General features: G+C 47.5%; 1 protein-coding gene across 2 annotated transcripts; it reads right to left on the bottom strand.

Annotated features, from left to right (window-relative positions):
- Positions 1–727: 727 nt before the first annotated feature.
- Positions 728–18,767, bottom strand: LOC124413770 (myosin-I heavy chain). Of its 2 annotated transcripts, XM_046894528.1 has the most exons (15): positions 18,417–18,767; positions 13,651–13,757; positions 11,981–12,043; positions 8,896–9,148; positions 7,966–8,783; positions 6,974–7,868; positions 6,596–6,848; positions 6,424–6,459; positions 5,061–6,090; positions 4,380–4,969; positions 4,114–4,303; positions 2,593–4,039; positions 2,230–2,519; positions 1,523–1,975; positions 728–1,441 (listed from the first exon to the last, which is right to left on the bottom strand). In XM_046894528.1, exons 1-15 carry the CDS (start codon positions 18,439–18,441, stop codon positions 1,241–1,243), a joined length of 6,651 nt encoding a protein of 2,216 aa, XP_046750484.1. In that variant the 5' UTR covers positions 18,442–18,767; the 3' UTR covers positions 728–1,240. The 2 variants fall into 2 exon arrangements, with proteins under 2 accessions (XP_046750484.1, XP_046750485.1); XM_046894529.1 differs by lacking the exon at positions 6,424–6,459.
- Positions 18,768–20,648: the final 1,881 nt, after the last annotated feature.

Below are 20,648 nucleotides of genomic sequence, written 5' to 3'. Positions count from 1 at the left end.
CTCGATTGAGAGCTAAAGCTTTTCAACGCGCGGTGTTGAGAAAGAATTTTCATTCGGCCGAAATCAAGTAACAAGTTGAGTATTTACAGAGAAATAATTCTATCAATGATTCAATAAAAGAGAAGTCTTTCATTTCTTAGGCTCTTTAAAAATATCCTCCCGGTATAATACCTATGATGATAACACTTGATGGATGAATCCGATCTGTGTTGCTGTCAGTAGGGTAAGCTACATTGAATAATGTTTTACCGCCGGTAGTCTCATTCCCATATTAAAATATACACGTAACAAGTATAATATATATATATAATATATATATATATATTTATATTTGTATATAACATATCATTTTTTTTAAGTTTTCCTTTCATAATAAGTCGCACTCGTTGAACGTTGTTGTTTCATCGGCGGTGCGGCGTTTCATTGTGATTGGAGAGAACTTGTGCGGGGCTCGGTTTAAACTTTCGCACTTTGCGAAAGACGCGTAATAATTAATTTAAACATTATCTATTCACGGAGCCCTGAGATTATACACTAAAAGCAATTTAACTATAACATTCGTGCCTCAATTCTCAATAATTTTTTTTTTCACTATAAAGCAATGCGAAATAATATATCGAACCTACGATTGCTACCTAGGAGTTTTATTCCAATTTTAAGTAATGTACATTCATTGTAGCTATCAAGTTTATCCACTACTTCTCGAACAGGGCTATTTTTCATCTAGACATTTAACGCCGTGCAACCTCGTTATATTCGATTTTCTTGACTCCTGAATGTTTTGCACAGTTTTAAACTTGGCAGTGTGTAATATTTCCTCGTATAATAATCATAATAATAACCTCGAATGATAATAATAGTAACGATACCATAATAAATGTTGTTTAAATGCAATTTGGTACAACGTGTAGCATCCGAACCAAATCGGTTTTTCAGCCTGAATCGATAAATACTGGAAGAGATAAAAACTATTAGGCTTTACTGGCAATCTTCTTTTCGTTCGCGTTCCGACGTATGTTTTATACGCGTATATTCGGCAAATAATACGAAAATGTTTATTTGTCTGATTGTGTTTTCGTATTCTTTTTATTTTACAGCCCGCGCGATACTAACTAGGTATTATCTTCGATCCTTGTGCGTTCGTTTTACAGTCACTTACTCAGACTGGTGCCAAGAATTAAAGATCAGTCATTATTCTAGTACCAGGATCAACGTCCCTTGACCCTCTCTGAATACCAATTTAACTGGCCTGAGAGTGTATCACCGGTGCCGGCCTGTGCAGCATGGACACAGGTCTGGATCTTCGTCCTCCAGCCGAGGATGGCGGAGCCTGAGGCTGTTGACTGACCTGCTGGACGATGGTCGAATCCCGCTTGGATACTTCGACCGGGGACTGAAGGACCTCCGTGTACTCCCTGATTAGATTTGATATCTGGAATGCCTGCGAGAGGGAGAAGTCAGGTTTATTCAGAGACACGTTGAGACAGAAATTGACAAGATATCAGTCAGACGCGCAAATTACCTGCGACGTTGTTATGATAACTTTGCTCTGCTTTTTGTCCGTCCCAGTAATGATCATCAGGCAATTGAGGGCTGGACTGAAGCTGAGAATACTTCCGTACTCGTAGCTGCAGAGAGCGTTCCGCGAGCGATGCTCGAGTAAATGCAGACCCTTCTGGTCAACGGCAAGCCACAAGACTCTCGGCCAGTTTGACGTGAATGACTGCATTACGTCGAATATCGTCGCCTTGTGCAGCGGCCAAGACTGAATCAAATTCAAAAATGCCTTCTTCGCCTCCGGCGGCGTCATTCCTCTCAGCGATTGGTGGTGTTGCAAGACCCCGTCGGGACTCAGATTCGGAACTAGTCGAGCCGGCAAGCAGTGTCCAGCTATTCCCCGGTACTCCTGACCACCGGACAAACCCTCCTCGCAGTCGCCCAGTTCCAGTTGGGCTTGCAGCGCCGTCAGCATCATCTGGGATTAATGGAAACACGTGCAAAGGTAAGAGTACGGCACAATTTAACGAGGATGAAGTTATAGTAACGTGACGTTACTCTAACGATGCGTGTTTGAGAAAAATCGTTACTTATAATTAAACAAAACACACTTATATTTTGAAAACTAACTCTCTCAACGTCGTTCTAAACGTTAACGTTACTAAGCGTTACAGCCCCGTACATTTCAACGATGTCGAATATGGTGACGATTAATCAGCGCCATTTACTCACCGCCTCTTTGTCCGTGATCGGGAATCTATCCGCGCGCAAATCGTGCAAAACCTGGTGATAGAGGAGCTCCTTCTCCACAGGATCGTCAAGGTTCATGTACTGATCGAGAAACAGGTGCTTTTTGAAGAGGAACAAATGATGCGTGTGCTTTCTCTGGGATTGCTGGGACTGTTGGGTGTGCGTCGCACTGGCTGTTCTGTAACGCTCCCATTTTGACATTACGTCGGCTATCTTCTCCTCCGGAACGAGGGAGCGTTCGGACGAACCAAGTTTTTCGTAAATCGCGTAGCCTGCAAGGTGAGAACAACGTTCGTTACGGTACCGGCTCGTCCCGATTTCCTTTACAATTGAATCTCTACTCACCCATGGCCGTTTCCTCGAGTCCAATCTTCGCCTTGATTATTTCCATCACGTCCCTCGCGGTCGACGACGGGTGAAATTCAACCGCGTGATATTGACCGTCCATGAAATGGAACCTAGCGTAAATAGGCCGCCTGTTTATGGTGCACATGATTTCCTCTCTGCTGGGCGGCCACTGCCTCCTCCTCGTCCCCTGTGTCTTGTTCAAACATTTCTCGGAAAATCTCGCGTACTTTCCCTCCTCCGTTACGTAGTCGCTGGCGCATCTTTTCAAATGGGCCATTAAGTACTTTCTTATTATCTTCTGTGGCGGGAGAATGACCGAGCAAGCCAAGGAGAGGAGCGCCCAGTGTCTCAGGTTTACTCTGCTGTTTGGATCGGGGTGGTCGGTGGTCTGCTTTATCAGTTGTAGGTAGAGCTCGCCGAGGAGGCACTCCTTGCGCATACAGCGTTCCATTATCGTCTGGATCAAGTTCACGTGCTCGTCCTCGACGCTCCGAACCGCGTCTCCGTTCTGTCCGAGTCCGGCGTAGGTCAGGATCAGTTGAAAGACGCTCAGCGCGATCTGCTCCTCGGCTTCCGGGAGCTTCGTCAGGCTTTGTGGAATGGGCTGCCTGCCGAACGCCCAGTAGGCGTACGGAAAGCCCTTGTACGTCTCCCCGTGGTCCATCGCGTTGCCGTGTTCCTGGCGCAGCTTCTCTATCCTGTGCTTGGAGAGGCGGCGCAAGGTGTTTCTGAGGAACCCGCCGCCCATGTCTTGCGGCTTTCGAAGTGCGTCCGAGTCTACCAACGTCCTCCGACAGTTGACCAGGTTGTGATAGAGCCGTACTCTATCCTCGTTCGTTATCCCCTTGACCTTTTTCACCGGCGCCTCATTCTCCGTTATCCAGCCAGCCAGGGCTGGACAGTAGCTGACGATCAGACTACCGATCTCGTTCTTCTGCTTCGTCTCGAACACGAAACACTTGTGCGAGCTGTCCGGGTTGTGCCTCAGCAGCGACAGCGTGATGAATGAGTCGCTGGGGTCCAGCATTATGCTCTCGACGTCCTGGTATCTGTACTCCGACAAAACGAACTTGTCGTCCGGCTTTATGAGCATCAGACCGTCGCAGTTTATTCCCAGTATCAGCTGATTACCGTAGGACCAATAGCCCCGGTACGTCACGTTGAACATCGTCGTACCGTAGAGCGGATACTGCATCACGCAAGAGAGGTACAACACTTTCGCGGCCAACTCGGCACGCCCAGCTCCGTACTGCATGTGGGCTTGGGCTATGATCGGCACCCAGACGTCGTCGCCTCGAGCTCTGCTTATGCGGTAAGGAAGGAAACTGTCAACTTCCGCGTAGTAGTCGAGCCGATCGTTGTCCTTCGGGTCACCGAGTGCAACCTGGGCCTGCAGCCCGGCCAGTTGAAGCGCGACTTTCTCGGACACCGGGAAATCGTCGCACTGAAAACACAAGGATTCGACATTAGTCTCGCTAATCGCGTATCGGTGAAAGTCGACCTGTGCCTCGATGTTACCTTGACGACGTTGTAGACCGCCTGAGCGTAGAGCATGTTGACCTCGACGGGATCCTGGGACAGCTCGCGACTGTTTCTGAATAATCTTCGTTTGAATACAAACCGATTCTCGCCGCTTCCAAGTGTCGGATTGTTGCTGCGTCTCAGAGTCGAGAATGTCGACTGGGTCGTGTTCAGCTTGCACTGCTTCCTGCGGAAATAAATTCACTACGGTAAAAATAAATCCTTGCGAACACGTTTCGACGCTACGCGATGTTACAACTCACACTTCCCAGGCCGCTATCACGTCGTAGAGGTAATCGTGGGCTCGGACGTGCTCCTCGCCGTCGGGCCTACTTTGGTATATCGCCCATCCGTCGAGCGACCTCAGTCCAAGTTTCTCGGCCAATTTCGCGGCCGCGTCGGCCGCCGTGTCCGTCGGGTGTACGTCGATAGCCTTCGTCCTGCCATCGAGGAAGAAGAAGCGACAAACGATCGTACCGAGTCTCCTCATCGCCGCGATCTCAACCGTCGACGGAGGAAACTGTCTGCAGGACACTTTGGTGTTCTTACAGTTGTCGACGCACCATTGAACGTACTGACGGAGTTTACCCTCCAGGGCAAGGTTCTTCTTGAGAAAAGACACGAAGTACTTGTAGAGGAGTTTGCTCGGCTGGAACGCGACGATTGCCAGGCAGAGAAGCAGCCAAACCCGCTCCGCCCATTCCGGATTCGGGTTGTTCGTCGCCTGACGCATGCACTGGACCAATATCTCGTCCCTGAGCTCCTCGCGCTCGATTCCGTAGCCGATTATTACCTGGATCGTCGCGATCTCTTGCTCGAGCTTCATCTCGCCTCGCGTGTACTTGCACAAGTCCTGCGATGAGAGGTAAAAAGAAGAGAAGTGAAAAAAAAAACAAGTCGATTTAACCGCCGTTCGAAACTTCTTCGATCGCTACACAACTTACCCTGAACACCGAGCAGGCAACGTTCACGTTGTCCGGGTCGTACATGTGGATATGAGAGTTTGGTATGCTGGATCCCTTGTAGTACGTGACCATTTCGTACTTGGGTATAAACTCGAGACTTTTGCCGCGCGACTTCCTCGTCAGCGTGGCGATGATGGTTCCCTCGGGGGATCGCTCGTGGTTGTTGAAATAGTTCTGGGCGAACTCGACGATGTCGTGATAGGTGGCGTCCGCCTCCTGGACGTCCTTGTTCTCCTCCAGTTCCTGGAGTTTCCTCTCGACGCGGAATTTTCGCCGCTGTTCCCGCTCGGCGGGCTGCTGTTCGTGAGGGTGGGATGTTGGCGGCGGAGGCAGCGATTGCGACTGGTGATGGTGGTGGTGGTGGTGATTGACGATTCCGTTCGAGTTCCGGGAATCCGAGCGAGGCGGCGGGCTGCCGGCTATGGGCTCCTTGGCTATCTTGCCGGTGGGTACCGGAGGCGGCGAACCGCACAGATCGCCGTTGCCGATCGTCGATCCGACGTTGATTAGCACCGGGCTGCTAGGCCCGTTCTCGTCCCTTGGGAGAACCGACTCGTATATCGGCTCTCCGTCGCCCGCCGTCGAGATACCGGAGCTGTTCGTCGCGCTCGGAGACTCGTCCTCGAGGACCGCCGGCGGCGGGGGTGGAGGCGGTGGTTCCGTCGGTTCCGGGAGACGCGGCTGTCCCAGCTTAGCCGCCGCCCTTTGCTGCTGCTGAAGCACCGTCTCGGCGTTCGTCCCGCTCTGTCTTCGCTCCTCCTGCATGCCGTTCTGACCCAGCTCCATCTCCTGCTGGATCACCGTCTCCAGTTCCACGTCCAAGTCCTCGACCAGCTCGTCCATCTGCTCTCCGATCTCGTCGATTATCTGGTTGCTCTTTGTCGACTGTACGTCCGACAGGAACGAGAAGAGGTTGTCCAGGTCTACCGCCTGCAGTTCGGATGTTGCCATTTTCGAATTCAGCTGCTCGGCCATCTGGGACAGCGCAGCGATCTCCTCCTGCGCCTTTCTGCAATTTCGATAGAAATTATATAGCGAACGTTAGAGGTAAGTCGACGACGAATATCGCGGGAGGATCTAAATCCTTCGGTGTTAGACATTCCAAACTCGCATACTGTACAATATTTATTTTTATCAAAAGACGTGCTGATGCTGAGGAGGTGTTGTTTGTTTTTTGTTCCATATCATTCATCGTGCCCGGTATTAGTTATAGTTTTGCGAGTTATCATGTATCAGGCGCAGAAAAGTCAGAAGAGATTGTGTATTAATTGTAAGTATAGCAAGACAGTAATTGATTGATTCAACGAAGAGACGGTACACGCAGGCATTTCACCGAACTTACCCTCGCTCCATTCCCATAATACCGTCGTATTGCGCGCTACAAGACACAAAGGGGGAACACGATAATGAAATAAAGTCGTTCTCAAGTCGTCGTATATCCATATACCTAGATAGTACCTAGATATGTCCAATTCGACAGTCGATAATCAGCTCGTCCTTGTTTCCACACTCACCTCTGTATCTCCTCGAGTGCTTTCTTGTCTTCCATGTGTTTCCGTTCTTCCTCCATCCTCTCGCGTTTCCTCATCTCTTCGTCGACCCGTCGCATTTCTCTCAGAGCCGCGGCAACCTCGCGCGCAAATACGCCACGAAGGTGGGACTGAATCACGACCGCAGCCCTGCGCTTCCTTATGAACATAATACGGAGTTTCCATCCCCGGTAGGCGTGCTGAACCCTCAGCGCAGCTTCTCTTACTCGCAAAAATTCTGTAAAGTTTATAAGAAACATCGAATTTATTAGGTCGTGAAAACGGCGTCGTCTCAGGTATATTGCTTTATTATTATTATTATTATTAGGGTTGTTGTTGTTGTTGTTGTTGTTATTATTATACCTTTGCGAGCTGTGTAACCCCGCCAAATCTTCTGTATGACGATCGCGTTTCTAGTGACCATTTGGTTCCTCGTGTCTTCGAGAGGTTCGTGAACGTAGCTCCGCAGGAATACTTTCGTCCTACCTATCTGCCATTCGGTCTCCGGTATTCCCTGGCTTCGTATCAGTCGTCTGACAGCCTCCTTCTCGTCGCAGTTACCGAGTAGCCTGCCCTTGTCGAGACATCTGTATCTCGCGACGAAGTCAACGAACGGCATGTGTATCGGGAATCCTTCTTTCCGTATTCTGATTATGTCGAGCATACCCAAGTACTTTAGTTGGTCCAGGACCAATTGCTCGTCGTAATTGTTCGCCATCTTTTTCATGTTCGGCTTTATGCAACGCGCGTACCACGGGGTCGTCGCCTGGAGGACGTCGACCAGTGCTTGAAGCTGGTGCCTGAACGAATCGCAGAGGGTAGGTTTCCCCTTCGACGTCCCTCGGGACATCGTCATCGTACCGGATCTGGCAACCGTGCAGCTCAGCAGATCCTGATACCTCGTTATTTCCTGAACGAATACGTTCCTGCTCCTCGACATGAAGTCGAAGAATACGTCCTGCTGCACGTCCCTGTTCTTGTCGACGAATCCCTCAACGGTGTAGGTCACGCAACCGGCGTAATGCTTCACGCCGAACTCGGTCTCCCACTTCCTCCGGTCGTCACCCTTCACGTAACACGGATGGGCGTCGAACTCGGCGTGCAAATTGGAGAGATAGGCCAGGTCGGATCCCTTCGGCATGTGGCACTGCTCGGTCAGCATCTTAAGCACGCATCGCGGCGGCTTCTCGATCAGCTCCAGGCACAGCGTGTTGTCGGTAAACTGGATGTGCGAGTATTGGATCTCCTCCTGGCGGTACTGAAATGGCGAAGAAGAAGAAAGAAAAAAAAAACGGCTTATCTAACTGCCGCTGCCGTACACATCCAGGTGTAGTACCTATAAACACGATACTCACAATCTCCTGCTCCAGGGCGAAAACGTAGTGATTGAAGAACTTGTGGAGCTTCTCGTTCGTGTAGTTTATGCACAGTTGCTCGAAGCTGTTCGCGGCAAAGTTTTCGAAGCCAAAAATATCGAGGACTCCAAGGAACCGGGAGCTGTCCTGACCGGGGTTAGTGCAGTTGTTGATGTGGTTGATCAGCCAGGCGAAAGTTCTGGAGTAGAGCGCCTTGGCCATCGCGTGTCTGTTTTCTCTGGCCTCCTGGACCTTGAGCGGAATCTCCGTGATGTTGCCCCGTACGTTGATCTGCCGCACGAGAACAACTCGCGTAACGTCCTCGACCTGAAGCCCGAGGAGCGGAGCGACCGTGGCGACGATGTCCTCGTCGTCGCGGGTCACCTCGCAACGCTCCCCGTCGACGTCTTCGAAGCTGAGGTTGCCCAGCCACAGAATGGCCGACAATACGCGGAATATACCCTCGCACATCTCGGCTGGTACTTGGAGGACGTTGAAGGCTAGCCTCAAGGCGTCGAGCTTGCGCGAGTCCGAGATACCGTCGATCTTCGTGCACCCGGACTGGTTTAAATACTTGTAAAAACTCGCCGGTCGCAGTTTGTACTGATCGGCAAACTCCCGGTTGCTCGTTCCCGCCTCCACCAGCTGGTAGAACACGTGGTAATTCCGCTCGCCCGGACTCTGAAATGTTATTCTACTCTGCTCGAGGAGGTAGTCCTGAATTATGCAACCCTTTATCATCCACTTGCTGTCGAAGCAGACTTGCATGAATTTCCCGAACCTCGAGCTGTTGTCGTTTCGAACGGTCTTCGCGTTACCTGCGGCACGTTCGAAAAGAGCGTGAAGGAAAATACGAATTAAAAACGGCTGTGCAAACACAACAGGCAAGGTGCCGTTGGGCGGACAACGACTTGTGACTCGTCTTCTTACCAAACGCTTCGAGGATCGTGTTCGCCTCGAGGATTTGCTGCTCGACCCACGTGTCGACGTTGCTGGTAACCGAGCACAAATACTGCAATATGAATTTGGTGGTTTCGGTTTTCCCGGCGCCGCTCTCGCCGCTTATTACGCAGGACTGATTGCTCTCGGTGTCCTGAAGCGACCGGTAGGCCGCCTCGGCCAGGGCGAAGACGTGCGGCTCCAACGCTCCCATTTTCTGCCCATGATAACGGGTGACGTAATCCTGTGGGAAGGGTAGAGCTATAAGGGAATGACAACTTCTCGCCCTCGTAACGTTACGAGAGCCGTGATGATGATGATGTAACGCTAAACGTTTTCCCTACTTCGCTACTCATCATCATCGTCATCATCATCATCATCATCGCATCTCGGCTGCGCTTCGCTTTTTCCCTGTCGCGTCGTGGCTTAAAGTGCAGCCCACGAGGGGTGAAACGGTCCTCTCGCTTATACGCTTGACTCGTAACTAGGCACTTCCTTCTTCACGCTGCACTAGCCGCAGCTTTACAGTGACATTTTAAGGCTGTACACCTTGTTTTCTACTCCACAGGGACCAGCCTGGGACTCGTATGACGACGTTTACGGGTCGCAGGGTGAGCGGCACAAGTGCCCCTCTCGTCAGGAGGAGGAGCATGATAATGATAATGATAATGATAATGAGAACGAGACCGAGCCGGAGAGGGAGGAGGATGAGGAGGAAACGTGCACTTCCCTCGACTCTGGAGGGATGGATTGCAGATTCGGATATGACGTCATCGCGCGAGATGATCGAACCCGCCGACCCCCACTGGTTGAGCAAATCCATATACAGGCATACCGATGCCGCAGCTGCAGTATATCGCTCCGCGAATTTTAACCGCGCGAATGAATGAACGACGCGGTTCCATTCTAGACCCGTTATGCGTATAATACATACTGTATGTATGTATATGTATATATGGACATACATATGTACACGTGCCATGCGCTCGGCGGTTCGCTTGGAGCTGAGACCGATCAATAGAAACCCGCCCCGTTAACTTTGACCGCCCTAGCGGCCGGATCTTCGCCTCCCAGTTTCCCGTGGATCTCCTCGAGGGCACACCCCGTTTGAAAGACAGTCGAGAGAGGGAAATTCACCGGCAAGCAACATCTATCGCTGCAGAGCGGGACTGGGATGATGAATTTCCGCTCATTATTCGCGGACTTTCACGATCATCGATCCGGCCGCTGCAAACCCGTTCGGTTCCTTCGCACTCCACCATCGCAATTGGGGTACGAAAATCACATGCATCTGAGTATCCGACCTCCGACGACGACGAGGACGATGTATAAACGTCGTAGCTGCACGCGGTTGCAACGATCGATTCCCGCGCAATGTGGCATTCCGCAAGCTGCATGTAGTTTGTTTGTTTGTTTTTTTCGGTCATCAACTACCCTTTTTCTTTCTCAAAACGCTCGCTGCTCTGCACTTCAGAAATTATGAAGCAGGCTATTCAAACGTGGTTGATGGTTGATGGTGTGCTCCGGTTTTCTGACCCAGTTTATCATATGCTGCTGTTGCTGCTGCTGCTGCGAAAGCGGGGCGAAATGCAACGTATAGCACATGGCACTTGTTAATTCTGTGCATGGTATACGTATGTATACATTATACGTATGTGCATATTTTAAAGCGGAATGTTTTCTTCTATAGTATGTATATTATTCGAAGAGGGTTAGAATGTCGACGTTACACGATTACAGCGATGTCGCGAAATTTGAACGCGCGCTCTTACAATTAGTTTCCTTCGCAGATGTAATTCTTTTCACTTATCCTGCGCGCATTTGTCATATTTTACGCCTCCGTTTTGCGGTTGGGCAGTAAAGTGACCGACCGTCGCTAATATCAGTTGAACAGAGTTTTAAATAGTTTACTGGCAACAACGCTGATAATCTAACGATGTCACGATGCTATTTCTTCTCAAATCATGTTCAATGCGCAGAAGCAGGGTAGCTGAACACGAAGAAGCTATAGGGGGCATCGACTCGATTACGCGGATTCTGACCCTGCCACCAATCTCGTGGCCAGATCCTGAAAATAGTCGGCGTTGGATGCGCCGATGAAGCGGTTCTAGTATCATTCACCCCTTTACGCGACTTTCAACCGATCGTTTCTTTCTTTTATTCGTTTTTGATAGACCGCACTGCAGCCAACAAACCTGGAAACAGCCTTGCAAAACTATGGCTATACTGTCTGAAAGCGGTTAGGATTATTATCTACGTAACGTCGTGGCCTTTCCCGAGTTATAAGACGCGAAAGCTGGGGGATTTCCGTTTCCTGTTTTTCTACCGCAAACGCTTATAGGAACAGGCGACAACGGCGAGTGATTTTCGGTGATTCGAGATCGGACCGTTGGAAGGAAACAAGAGTGATAAAGAAATCAGGGTCAAGGTGAAAAACCGTTGCTGTAAAAACGGTTCGACCTTGTGTGGCGAATTTTGTCCACTCTCTCTTTCGCTTATCGAGCAATCGAGAGAGCGAAACGTGTAAATCTAGGAAACGAACGAGGAACGCGGAACGGAATTCGAATCGTGCCGAGTGCAAGGCAGGAAGTTACGACGAAGCTTCTCGAGTGTTAGAACCAATAGGGCTAAACATAGACCCGGATATTTAGGAGCACCCTGCTGAACCTAGTTGTGAGAAAATTTAAGGAGCGCGAATGACAGAATGAACGAAGCGAAGCGAATATATTACACAGCTTATATACCTAATTCATGATTCTCTCTCGGCACCGACGTATTATACATATATTACTATTCTCGAGATAGGACTTCCTGTCTCGTCTGGCGGGTACACCGCACGCGTTGCAAAGTCCGGAAGCACGTGGCTAGCGCCAGCGTTTTACGTACGTACCGCGTTGGTGTGCCTTTCTTGTAATGTATGTATACCTTTTCTTGGCACATAGGTGCCAAACTCGAGTTAATTGAATTATAGCTACGAGGCATGGTTGAGTGGATGTACGGCTAACTGTGAACGGATGATAATATGCATGAAGGAATATAAAACAGCTATGGGTAGGCATTCGATGCTTTTCCTTACCGATGTGTAGATGTCGACTTCCTTGTAGGGATTGACAGCAATCAATATGGACCCGGTGTAGGTCTGTGAGGAAAAGTTTCAAGTTAAGGAAAACTCGCGGTGTGTAAATAGAAGGATAAACAGCCAAACCGGGCAAGGTTCACACGGCTTGTATTACCTGGCCTGATTTACGTCTATGTTATACACGAATCGGGCTACATTATAAGTGGGTAAACATACACCTATGCCGGCTTACGAAATGAATGACATTTGAATCGCGCGACACTGGAACAACGGGGAAGTGTGCGGGTGTTGAAAGTCACCCCGGCTCTCGGCGAGGATGGAGGAGAACGTAACGACAACCTCGTCGCATCGTGATCCACACACCCGACATGTGGAAGGCCCGAGGAATGTCGGGATCCGGGGCGCGGAAATCAAATCAGTCAACTGCAATGGACTCCGCCGGTTGATCATCCACATTCGGCGACCGGTCGAATCCCGTGAAATGCGGTTTGAAACGGAACCGTTTACTCGGGTATCGCTGGTTCATTGTCAGTATCAAATTCCGTCGGCCTTTCCCGGGTCGCCGGTCTTTGCTTTTTTTTAAAACTCGTCCTCACGCCCGCGTGTTTGGTGTTGGGACTCCCTCCCTCCCCCTCTGTTTCGAACGTTACACGTACCGTTTTCAGTTACGTCATGTTTAGGGGTAGTGGAGCCTGCCGCGTGACTCATTCCCCTCGTCCTCGGCGCTCGTGCCTTGCATCATGTTCCAAATTCAAATCAACTGCCCCTCGAGATGCAGGGTTTCAATGACGAGACTCTCGAGTCAGAAGCTCTTCTGCTTATGTCGTTAGACCGCAAAGAGACTGTTGCGACGTTAGTGTAAAAAGCAGTTTGCTTTTTCAATCAAGTGGAAGGAGGACCTGGCTTTCTTATTGGACAGTGGATTTTAATGTCCTTTGTGCCATAATCGAACCTCCACACCGTAATTAGCCTGCCTCGGCTAGGGCAAAACGGCGCGTATGTAACACCACGTGGCGCACATACACGCGCGTATCCTGTACCTGAGGCAATTATGTCATCCGGTTTTTGCGCACGCCCCCGCGAGCTCTCGAGCCGAGTTCAACGGTCCAATCAATGCGCGAACTGGGTCTAAACGAAGGAATTAAGCCGTGCTACGCGTACCTACTCACAGCGGAATTCATTACGAAGACGGTTTGGATACAGTGCATGCATTCACGCCCCGCGACCCGACCTCTGAACCATAGGTAGGAAATTCCCATTAACAGTTGGAAGTGTTTGATCGTTCGGTTTGGCTGAATCTTCTCGCCATGTAAGAGGGAATGAAAATTGGCTTGAAACGAGACGTCCACGCTGATTTCCACCCTGTCCCCCTCCTCCTGCATATCCCCGGGGTCACCGCCCCCAGGGTCCGCCGCTCGCCCTCTGCCTGTTTCTCTCCCTCCGGGTGCGGTATTCTATCCACGCACCCCTTGCCGCGGGTCTCGTTTTTGCATCCCCCAGCATGCAGCGCGTCGCGCACGGGGTTGTCCGAGTTCACCGACCGTGCAGCACGACTGCTCATCTTCCCGACTTTCAACAACGCGAGTGTCATTACTAATGTCGCATTTCTTCTTTTTTTTCGACTTTCTCGGGTGATTCGTACTCGAAACGTACGTGGCAAAGGATACATATATCTGGTCCCGTTGGTAGCGGACCTGCAGGTTCCTGTTTATTCCGGTCTCGTCTATGTCGCTGATCACCGTCATATCCGAGACCCCCATCTCGGGCCTGGAGCCTGGAAAAATAAATACGTAACACCGTGTATGAGTTACTCAGTCACAATTATTCGAACAACAAGGCGCAAGGGTAATCTTCTTTGAATCCGGTTCAAATCATCGGCAACCACGGGAAAGTGTATCGATTGTATTTCAGCACACCAGGATATAATTTCTAGTTCAGAGCTGTTTTGTACGGTCCATCGTAGCTTTCAGCGTTGAAAGTGCTTACCGAACCGGAAGTAGCCGTTCGGCTTGGTCCTAACCAAATGACAGAGGCCAGATGTGTTCTCAACCGCAAGTGTATGGCGTGCACGTCGGTTGGTGACTCGAGATCTTTCCACACGGTATAATTATAATGTACGATGAATTATATAATATTATACAGCGGCCTTGTATTCTGATACGAACTACAACTTGGATGGATATTTTCTCAACGTTACGATGTTTCAATCAGTCGTACTTTAAAAGAACACCCGAGAGGCCCAACTTCTATTTTAACATGATCCCGACTTTTCACTAAACGTACCTATATAGCACCTGTAATGTACTACTGAAAACTGAATTGGTGATATCGTGCCATATTATAGGTACAAGACCCACGGCAATAAAAAGGAATGAAGAAAAGTCGCGCAGGTGGCGGGAACTGGAATCCCGGGGTGTAACCTTCGGAAAGCAAAGTATGCATCATGAGTCTCGAGACGGTCGTGGCGCGTGCTGCACCTGTAGCAGCTGGCATCCTGGGCTTGGCGCGTGTCCCGATCAGTCTGCTGCAAGTACGTTGCAATAAAACAGGGAGGACGACTCGGGGTGAGAAATGGCTGCGGAGTGCAGAGGCACCCGAAGCGATCCACGACGGCGAGTTGCTCGGTGAAATTTCAATATCGACTCCTTTTTCCGCAGGGCGTCGAATATGCGATCGCGAAACTAAGAGGCAATAATCGGCACCGAACAAGAGAAATATTCTTCCGTTTACCAAAAGGCTTGAGCGGGACTCACTCAATGTCCTTAGGACATTGCGGGTAGCGGTAATAAATTCTCCACCATAATTTTATCTCGGTTGATTTTTTATTCTCATTCTCATGCGCCTGCACACTCGTATCCTGCATATTCCTTATCGCTGTGGTAGGATCTACGTCAGTTTCCTCACTTGGACGTTCACGGACGCACCACGCATATTTTGCCTCGTCGACGGAACGCTGCGCAATTTCCAGACCCCCATGGGTTTGTACGTCAACTGACTCTGCGTGTAATCGGATGAATAGACGTTAAAACCGTGTTTCGATTTAATTGTAAGTAAAAGAAACGCCAGCGCTGGTGTCAAAAGTAAACTCTTTTCACGATCCTACAATTTCGTTATGTCATGTATACATGAGGAAATAGGAATTCTGTAATCGTGGCCGGTATAACAGGAGGCGAACCTTGGAAGTCTGGATTTGATAATAAAATTATTTGATTTTGAATTTCGTGTCTTTCGAACTGTGCAACGAGAGCCTACACGTCCTGTAATAATATCGAACCTGTAGCCTCGGCCGGAAAGACATCCGCGCATTGCGTACGTAATCTTCGCATTGCGAGTTGGACGAGTAATTGACTATCGCATATGATGTATGTCCGCTATTTTGCTCATTCGCGTATCCAGAGCCATTGTACGCTGTTATTTCATTGTGTGTCCGCTATTTATGCATTATCGCTGTCGGAACCGTTCATTGCATATCAACGATAAAATATTCGTTTCCAGTTCTTTCTCTCTGTATCCAACAAAGAGCAGTGATTTTCACCCGGTATCGAAAATTCCCCTCGATAGACGGACGAATTTCTCACGATTATAAGATAAGCTACTATGTGGTGATACTATTGCAGTTGTTCTTTACTTTGCCGTTTAGACAGCGTTGCCATATTCACGATGACAGTAGCTGCAAAAGTTTCATAACAAGGAATGAGAGAGAAATAGAAATGGAAATAGAAATCTAAATAGAAAGAGATTTATCATCATCCGTGACAATGTTGGATAAAATTAAAGCTAGATACAGAAAGAACTTCCAACTAATTATAGAGAGCGAGAGAGAGAAATAGGAATAGAGCAAGAGTTGCAGGCGTATAGGTTTAATTCTACACCATGTTTAGTTTAAAAAATCAGCGTTTATATTTAGACGAAGCAGTCCTATTCGGGGAATCATTTGCCGACGCTTCGGGATCGGCAGTCTGTTGGTTCCTCGGCTTGGTTCTGTGTCTAGCTCTACACGCAGACACTGCGGAACATAGGTATGAGGTGGAAGGTGGTGGGTATATAGTAGCTCCGCAGGGCGGGCTACTTGACAGATGGTACCGTACTTCCAAACCCTCTCTTTCTCTCTTTCTCTCTCTGTCTCCCTCTCTCCCTCTCTCTCCCTCTCTCCTCTGCTCCTCGCCTCTCCGTCGTTCATCGTTCTTTCGTCCCCGCCCGGCTCTTCCTTTCCTATAAAGGTTTGTTGATTCTTTCCCTTCCTTTTTAGTTGTTATCTTCGTCTTCCGTTCAGCGTTTTGTCTTCTCTTTTTCTAAAATTCTATCCGCGTGCGCGTATTTACATTGGAAAAAGAAAAAAGTTGGAGCCGCTATGAGCAGGAACGTGGTGCAGCATGAAATGGTAATAGAATAAGAAAGGAAATTTCCTCCGCTGTGCACTCTGCACACGCCGGTCTCAGCTCAATTAAGAAAACCTCCCGAGGCGTGTACCTGAGGCGCATGGTTTCCAAGTGACAAAGCGTCACGAATTCTACAACCTGCGTAAAGCGAAAGAATATGACATCAGTGAACCGGAGTTCCTCGGTTCCTTTTCCGCTATTTCCGTTTCGGCTCGGACCCTCATTATCTATGTGCTACGGATTTACACCGTGCCATGCGTCTTTTAATATCTATTTCTCTGTCGAGTATCACTCCGTGCACGTCGGAAGGTTCCGCTGCTTTCCTCCTAAAACGCTGAGATAGCGTACGGAGGAATCGGCATAACTAAAAGCGATAAGGCCTGTCTTGTCTTGATGCCGTAGGTATGCAGCAACAGGGGCAGGAGGGGGAATAATCTTGGAGGTGCGATCTAGTGCCCCTCTTGCGAGGCGTAAGAAAGCTCGGAGATCCGCTATTGATATTCTCCAGTGAGTCACGTCGGCGTCGCCAACGACGACGACGGCGACGACGGCGACGACGACGACAGCATCCCAGAAGGGGAATCCCCGGAATTTCGTGAGTGCCCTGCACGGTGTGAGTCACGCTCTCACTTAACTCGCAGGTATAACTCATGCAGTCCCGCAAGAAGTTTGAGTCCCGCTCTTCGCCAATGAATGGGAAAGTCATGACGACGATGAAGCAATGCCGGATTGTGTGAGTCGAACGCTATACACACGCGCATAGCGCGCGAGTTATCAGAGATGAATAATTCTTTCCGCCCGAAGTAGATCAAACCCCCTTCACGTTTGTCCGTTCGTATTCTTTGTTTCCTATCCACATTACGGTAGAATAAATACCACAGAAAATTATAAATGAAACGAATGTTGATAATTTTTCCAACTTTTCTATCCTCCAGACAAACCAAAGCATATAATCGCGTGTTAATTAACTACCTAAATGAAATATGACAAGGAAAGGAAATGAAACGAAAACATAATTAATTAGATGCGTTCGCGATGTGGTTGTGTATGGTGTATATAGTTTATAACTGGGTCAGACAAAATGTGTAAATGGGGTGACACGAGAAAAAGATAAAAATGAAAAAAGGAAACGGTTTTTTGTGTCGTAAGGTAACGTGTGTCCTTATGGTCTCGTGCAGGGTTCGCATGGTATACCTTTATACAGTATCTAAGTGTATATATAGAGTATATATAATATATATATATATATATATATATATACGGGGCGGAAAAGAGGGGTATTGGGCTCAGCGTTGACAGCTGTTTCTACCGAATATACATATATATATATATATCTACACACACACACAAAACTACAGGAATAGTCGTGACTGTGTATGCGTTTAGGCGACATTTAGGAAAAGAGGATTACTGTATCAGACATGCAGGTAACCGGCTGTATTTCGAACAAATATTAAAATATCGTATTATAAGAAATAAATGATATGCGTGTACTCTATGTTTTTTATTAATTGTCATTAGTTTGACTGATGATTTTTTTTAAATAAAGACAAAGAGAAAAATGTTAATGATAAAGAAAGTGTGCAAGGAAAATTTACGGAAAATATCGAAAATGAATATTGTATGCTTATTTTCTTCTTTTTTTTTCTGTGGCAGTCACTGATCGCGAGTGGGTGGAGTATTTGACGAAACTCCGAATCATTCGGAGGATGGAAATCGCATCAGCGTAGAAAAGTGTGTTTGACATGTGTATTAAGGTATGAGTGAAACAACGCAATGTATATGTGATGCGGCGTGGAGAGATGATCCACCCTTGACAGTTGGCAGTCGAACGGATTGTAGCGTGCTGCTGACAATGAGCAAGAGTGCCGAAAATCAAACTTGAAGAAGTGAGGGTGAACTTGTTAGGGGTGTGAGTCGCGTTGAATGTGCGTATGAAAATTAATACTCCTTCGTCGACGATGAATGCAGTAGTCGGTCTAGTTTTTCTGGAATGATTCCGAATATTCACGATTGTAAAATGGGGATGCGTGAAGAATAATAAGTTAACTCACCCTGAGTAAAATGCTTAGCAACCATGCTGGTGTCGTAGGTGGGTGGAAAATATTCACCATTAAATTCAATTCCGATTATATCGTCGATATATACGTTTTTGTAGATCTTGTTTTAACGTATACAAATCACCGGTCGTCGTTGATATATATCGCAACGCGTGAAACTATTACAATATTCTCTGTGTTACACGTACTTTAGAAAATAGGAAAAATACATGATCATTTCACCAGTAATCACATTGTGCTTTGCAATACGTGACTTGAATATCGCATTGTTGCTTTCCTTAATCACACACCCGAGGTCCACTCCCGTAAGAATCGCGCATGTCCGACCATCCGCCACAATACTACCCGACTAAACGCAGAAGGCTTCAGTTCCTCTGACCTCATCTTCGAAATCCTGAAGCTCGCTATCCTTGTTCGTTCGAACTCCGGCACTCGTAGCTCGACCTGTCGTCGTTTTCATGGGATACCCTGCTTCCACTGAAACATCCTCGAGGGCACCACAAGCCGGCCGGACGCGTGCGTAAACGCCTTACTCTATGCAGTCGGTGTTAATGCCTTAACGCACGCATTGATAGATGTGAATCGTAGCAAGCTTATAGTGTAAAGATAGAATACCTACAAAATCTAGCGGGGAAAATTCAAAGTCTAGCTTCGAATAAAATACAGGTACAGATACAGTATATATACATCACAAATAAATTTTGTTAAATTTTGGCTGTAACATTAACATATTCTAATCCTCATCTCCAAATTTGTAATCGGACGCTGTATCTAAAAATCACAACTATATAAATAACTCAGGTTTGCTTCTGAATTCATGATTTCGCAGCTTGCTACAGAAATCGACACCTCACTGCAGCCTCATGTTCTTGAAGTCGTACCGATGCGAACCTTGTACTATAGAAACCGTCATGGCAATGTCCAAGCTGAACCAGGAAAAACTACTATTACCTAAGACTGGTAAGATTGAAAATTCGTATCAGTTTCTCACAAAGTATCATACACTATTGCAGTGCTTTGACCTTTACCATCATTTTACCGCAGAAAGAAAATCAGAAAACGCAATATCAATCATATTCCTGTTGCGAACGGTTGTTGACATGTGATGAACATGTTGAAGAGCGAGTTGAAACAGCATCAAGGCTCATCAATGACTCCTGGGGAACAGATTCTACTCCTGCCTACAGACTCGGATTTGAAATTTTCAATATTTCCATAAAATAGAAATACGTACGAGACATTTATTTTAGAAATTGTTTGGTAACTTCAAGTGCTATAATAGAATTTGAATTGTTTTCTATGAGATTGGAGGCTCGTAAAAATATACGAAGAAACAAACCAAGCGAATAAATATTGTTTTGGTATTTAGTCTATAGTGGTATATAAGTATTTTTAGTATTCTCGGATTGGACAGGGTGCGTGCAGATGATGAACCATCTTTGCAGCATACGACGATTATTAGATAGATTATAGATACATGAGTATGGTCGGCTTCGATTAGGAAAAAAAAACTACGACATCTTTATATCATGGACGGTGGTCCAAAAAGACATTCATTGTACTGATCATATTCAATATTTATTCCCGTGCGTGGCGTGTATGATATTCATTTTTGCGTCCAAGAAATAATTGCGCATAATCTAGAGTCACTGTAGAAAATGGATCGTGAGTTGCAACCAGGAAATCAACCATTTTCGTTATAATTTCTCAGCTGTTGGCCCTATTATGTTGTAGATGTGTTTTTCAAATTCCTGACTATTGACCTGATCGTAATGATTGATTGGAATATAGATCAGTGAATTCTGCAGATCACTTCTGACGAGTGAAAAATTTGGTTAAAAAATCGTGATACTATAGTAACTGAAGTGAATTGGTACATATCCTCAGTCAACGCCAATACTAAACATTAATATGGAATGTAACATAATACTATGTCCGAAGAGATATTTGGTGGAAGAATGTGTGCAGAAACTGAATAAATATTTGATTACGCATAAAATTTGGGAGTGATCACTTTCCTGTCCCAGTTGCATGCCGTTTCAAATTTATGCAAAATTTACCTATGCGATGATGGCCGTGCCTGCTCAATTTAAAGGCGCCTTATTTGGGGCAACCATACTTACATGTGAGACGCATGCCCTTTTGGACAGGCAGACACGTACTCATCGCTGGACACACAGCATCGTGTGTACCACTCAATCTCTGTTTCTGAGCGACCTCCTCAGC

This window comes from Diprion similis, chromosome 13, assembly GCF_021155765.1.
Source record: "Diprion similis isolate iyDipSimi1 chromosome 13, iyDipSimi1.1, whole genome shotgun sequence".
Taxonomy (NCBI): domain Eukaryota; kingdom Metazoa; phylum Arthropoda; class Insecta; order Hymenoptera; family Diprionidae; genus Diprion; species Diprion similis.
The sequence above is the reverse complement of the archived record's forward strand: the minus strand, read 5'-3'. Positions and strand labels throughout refer to the sequence as shown.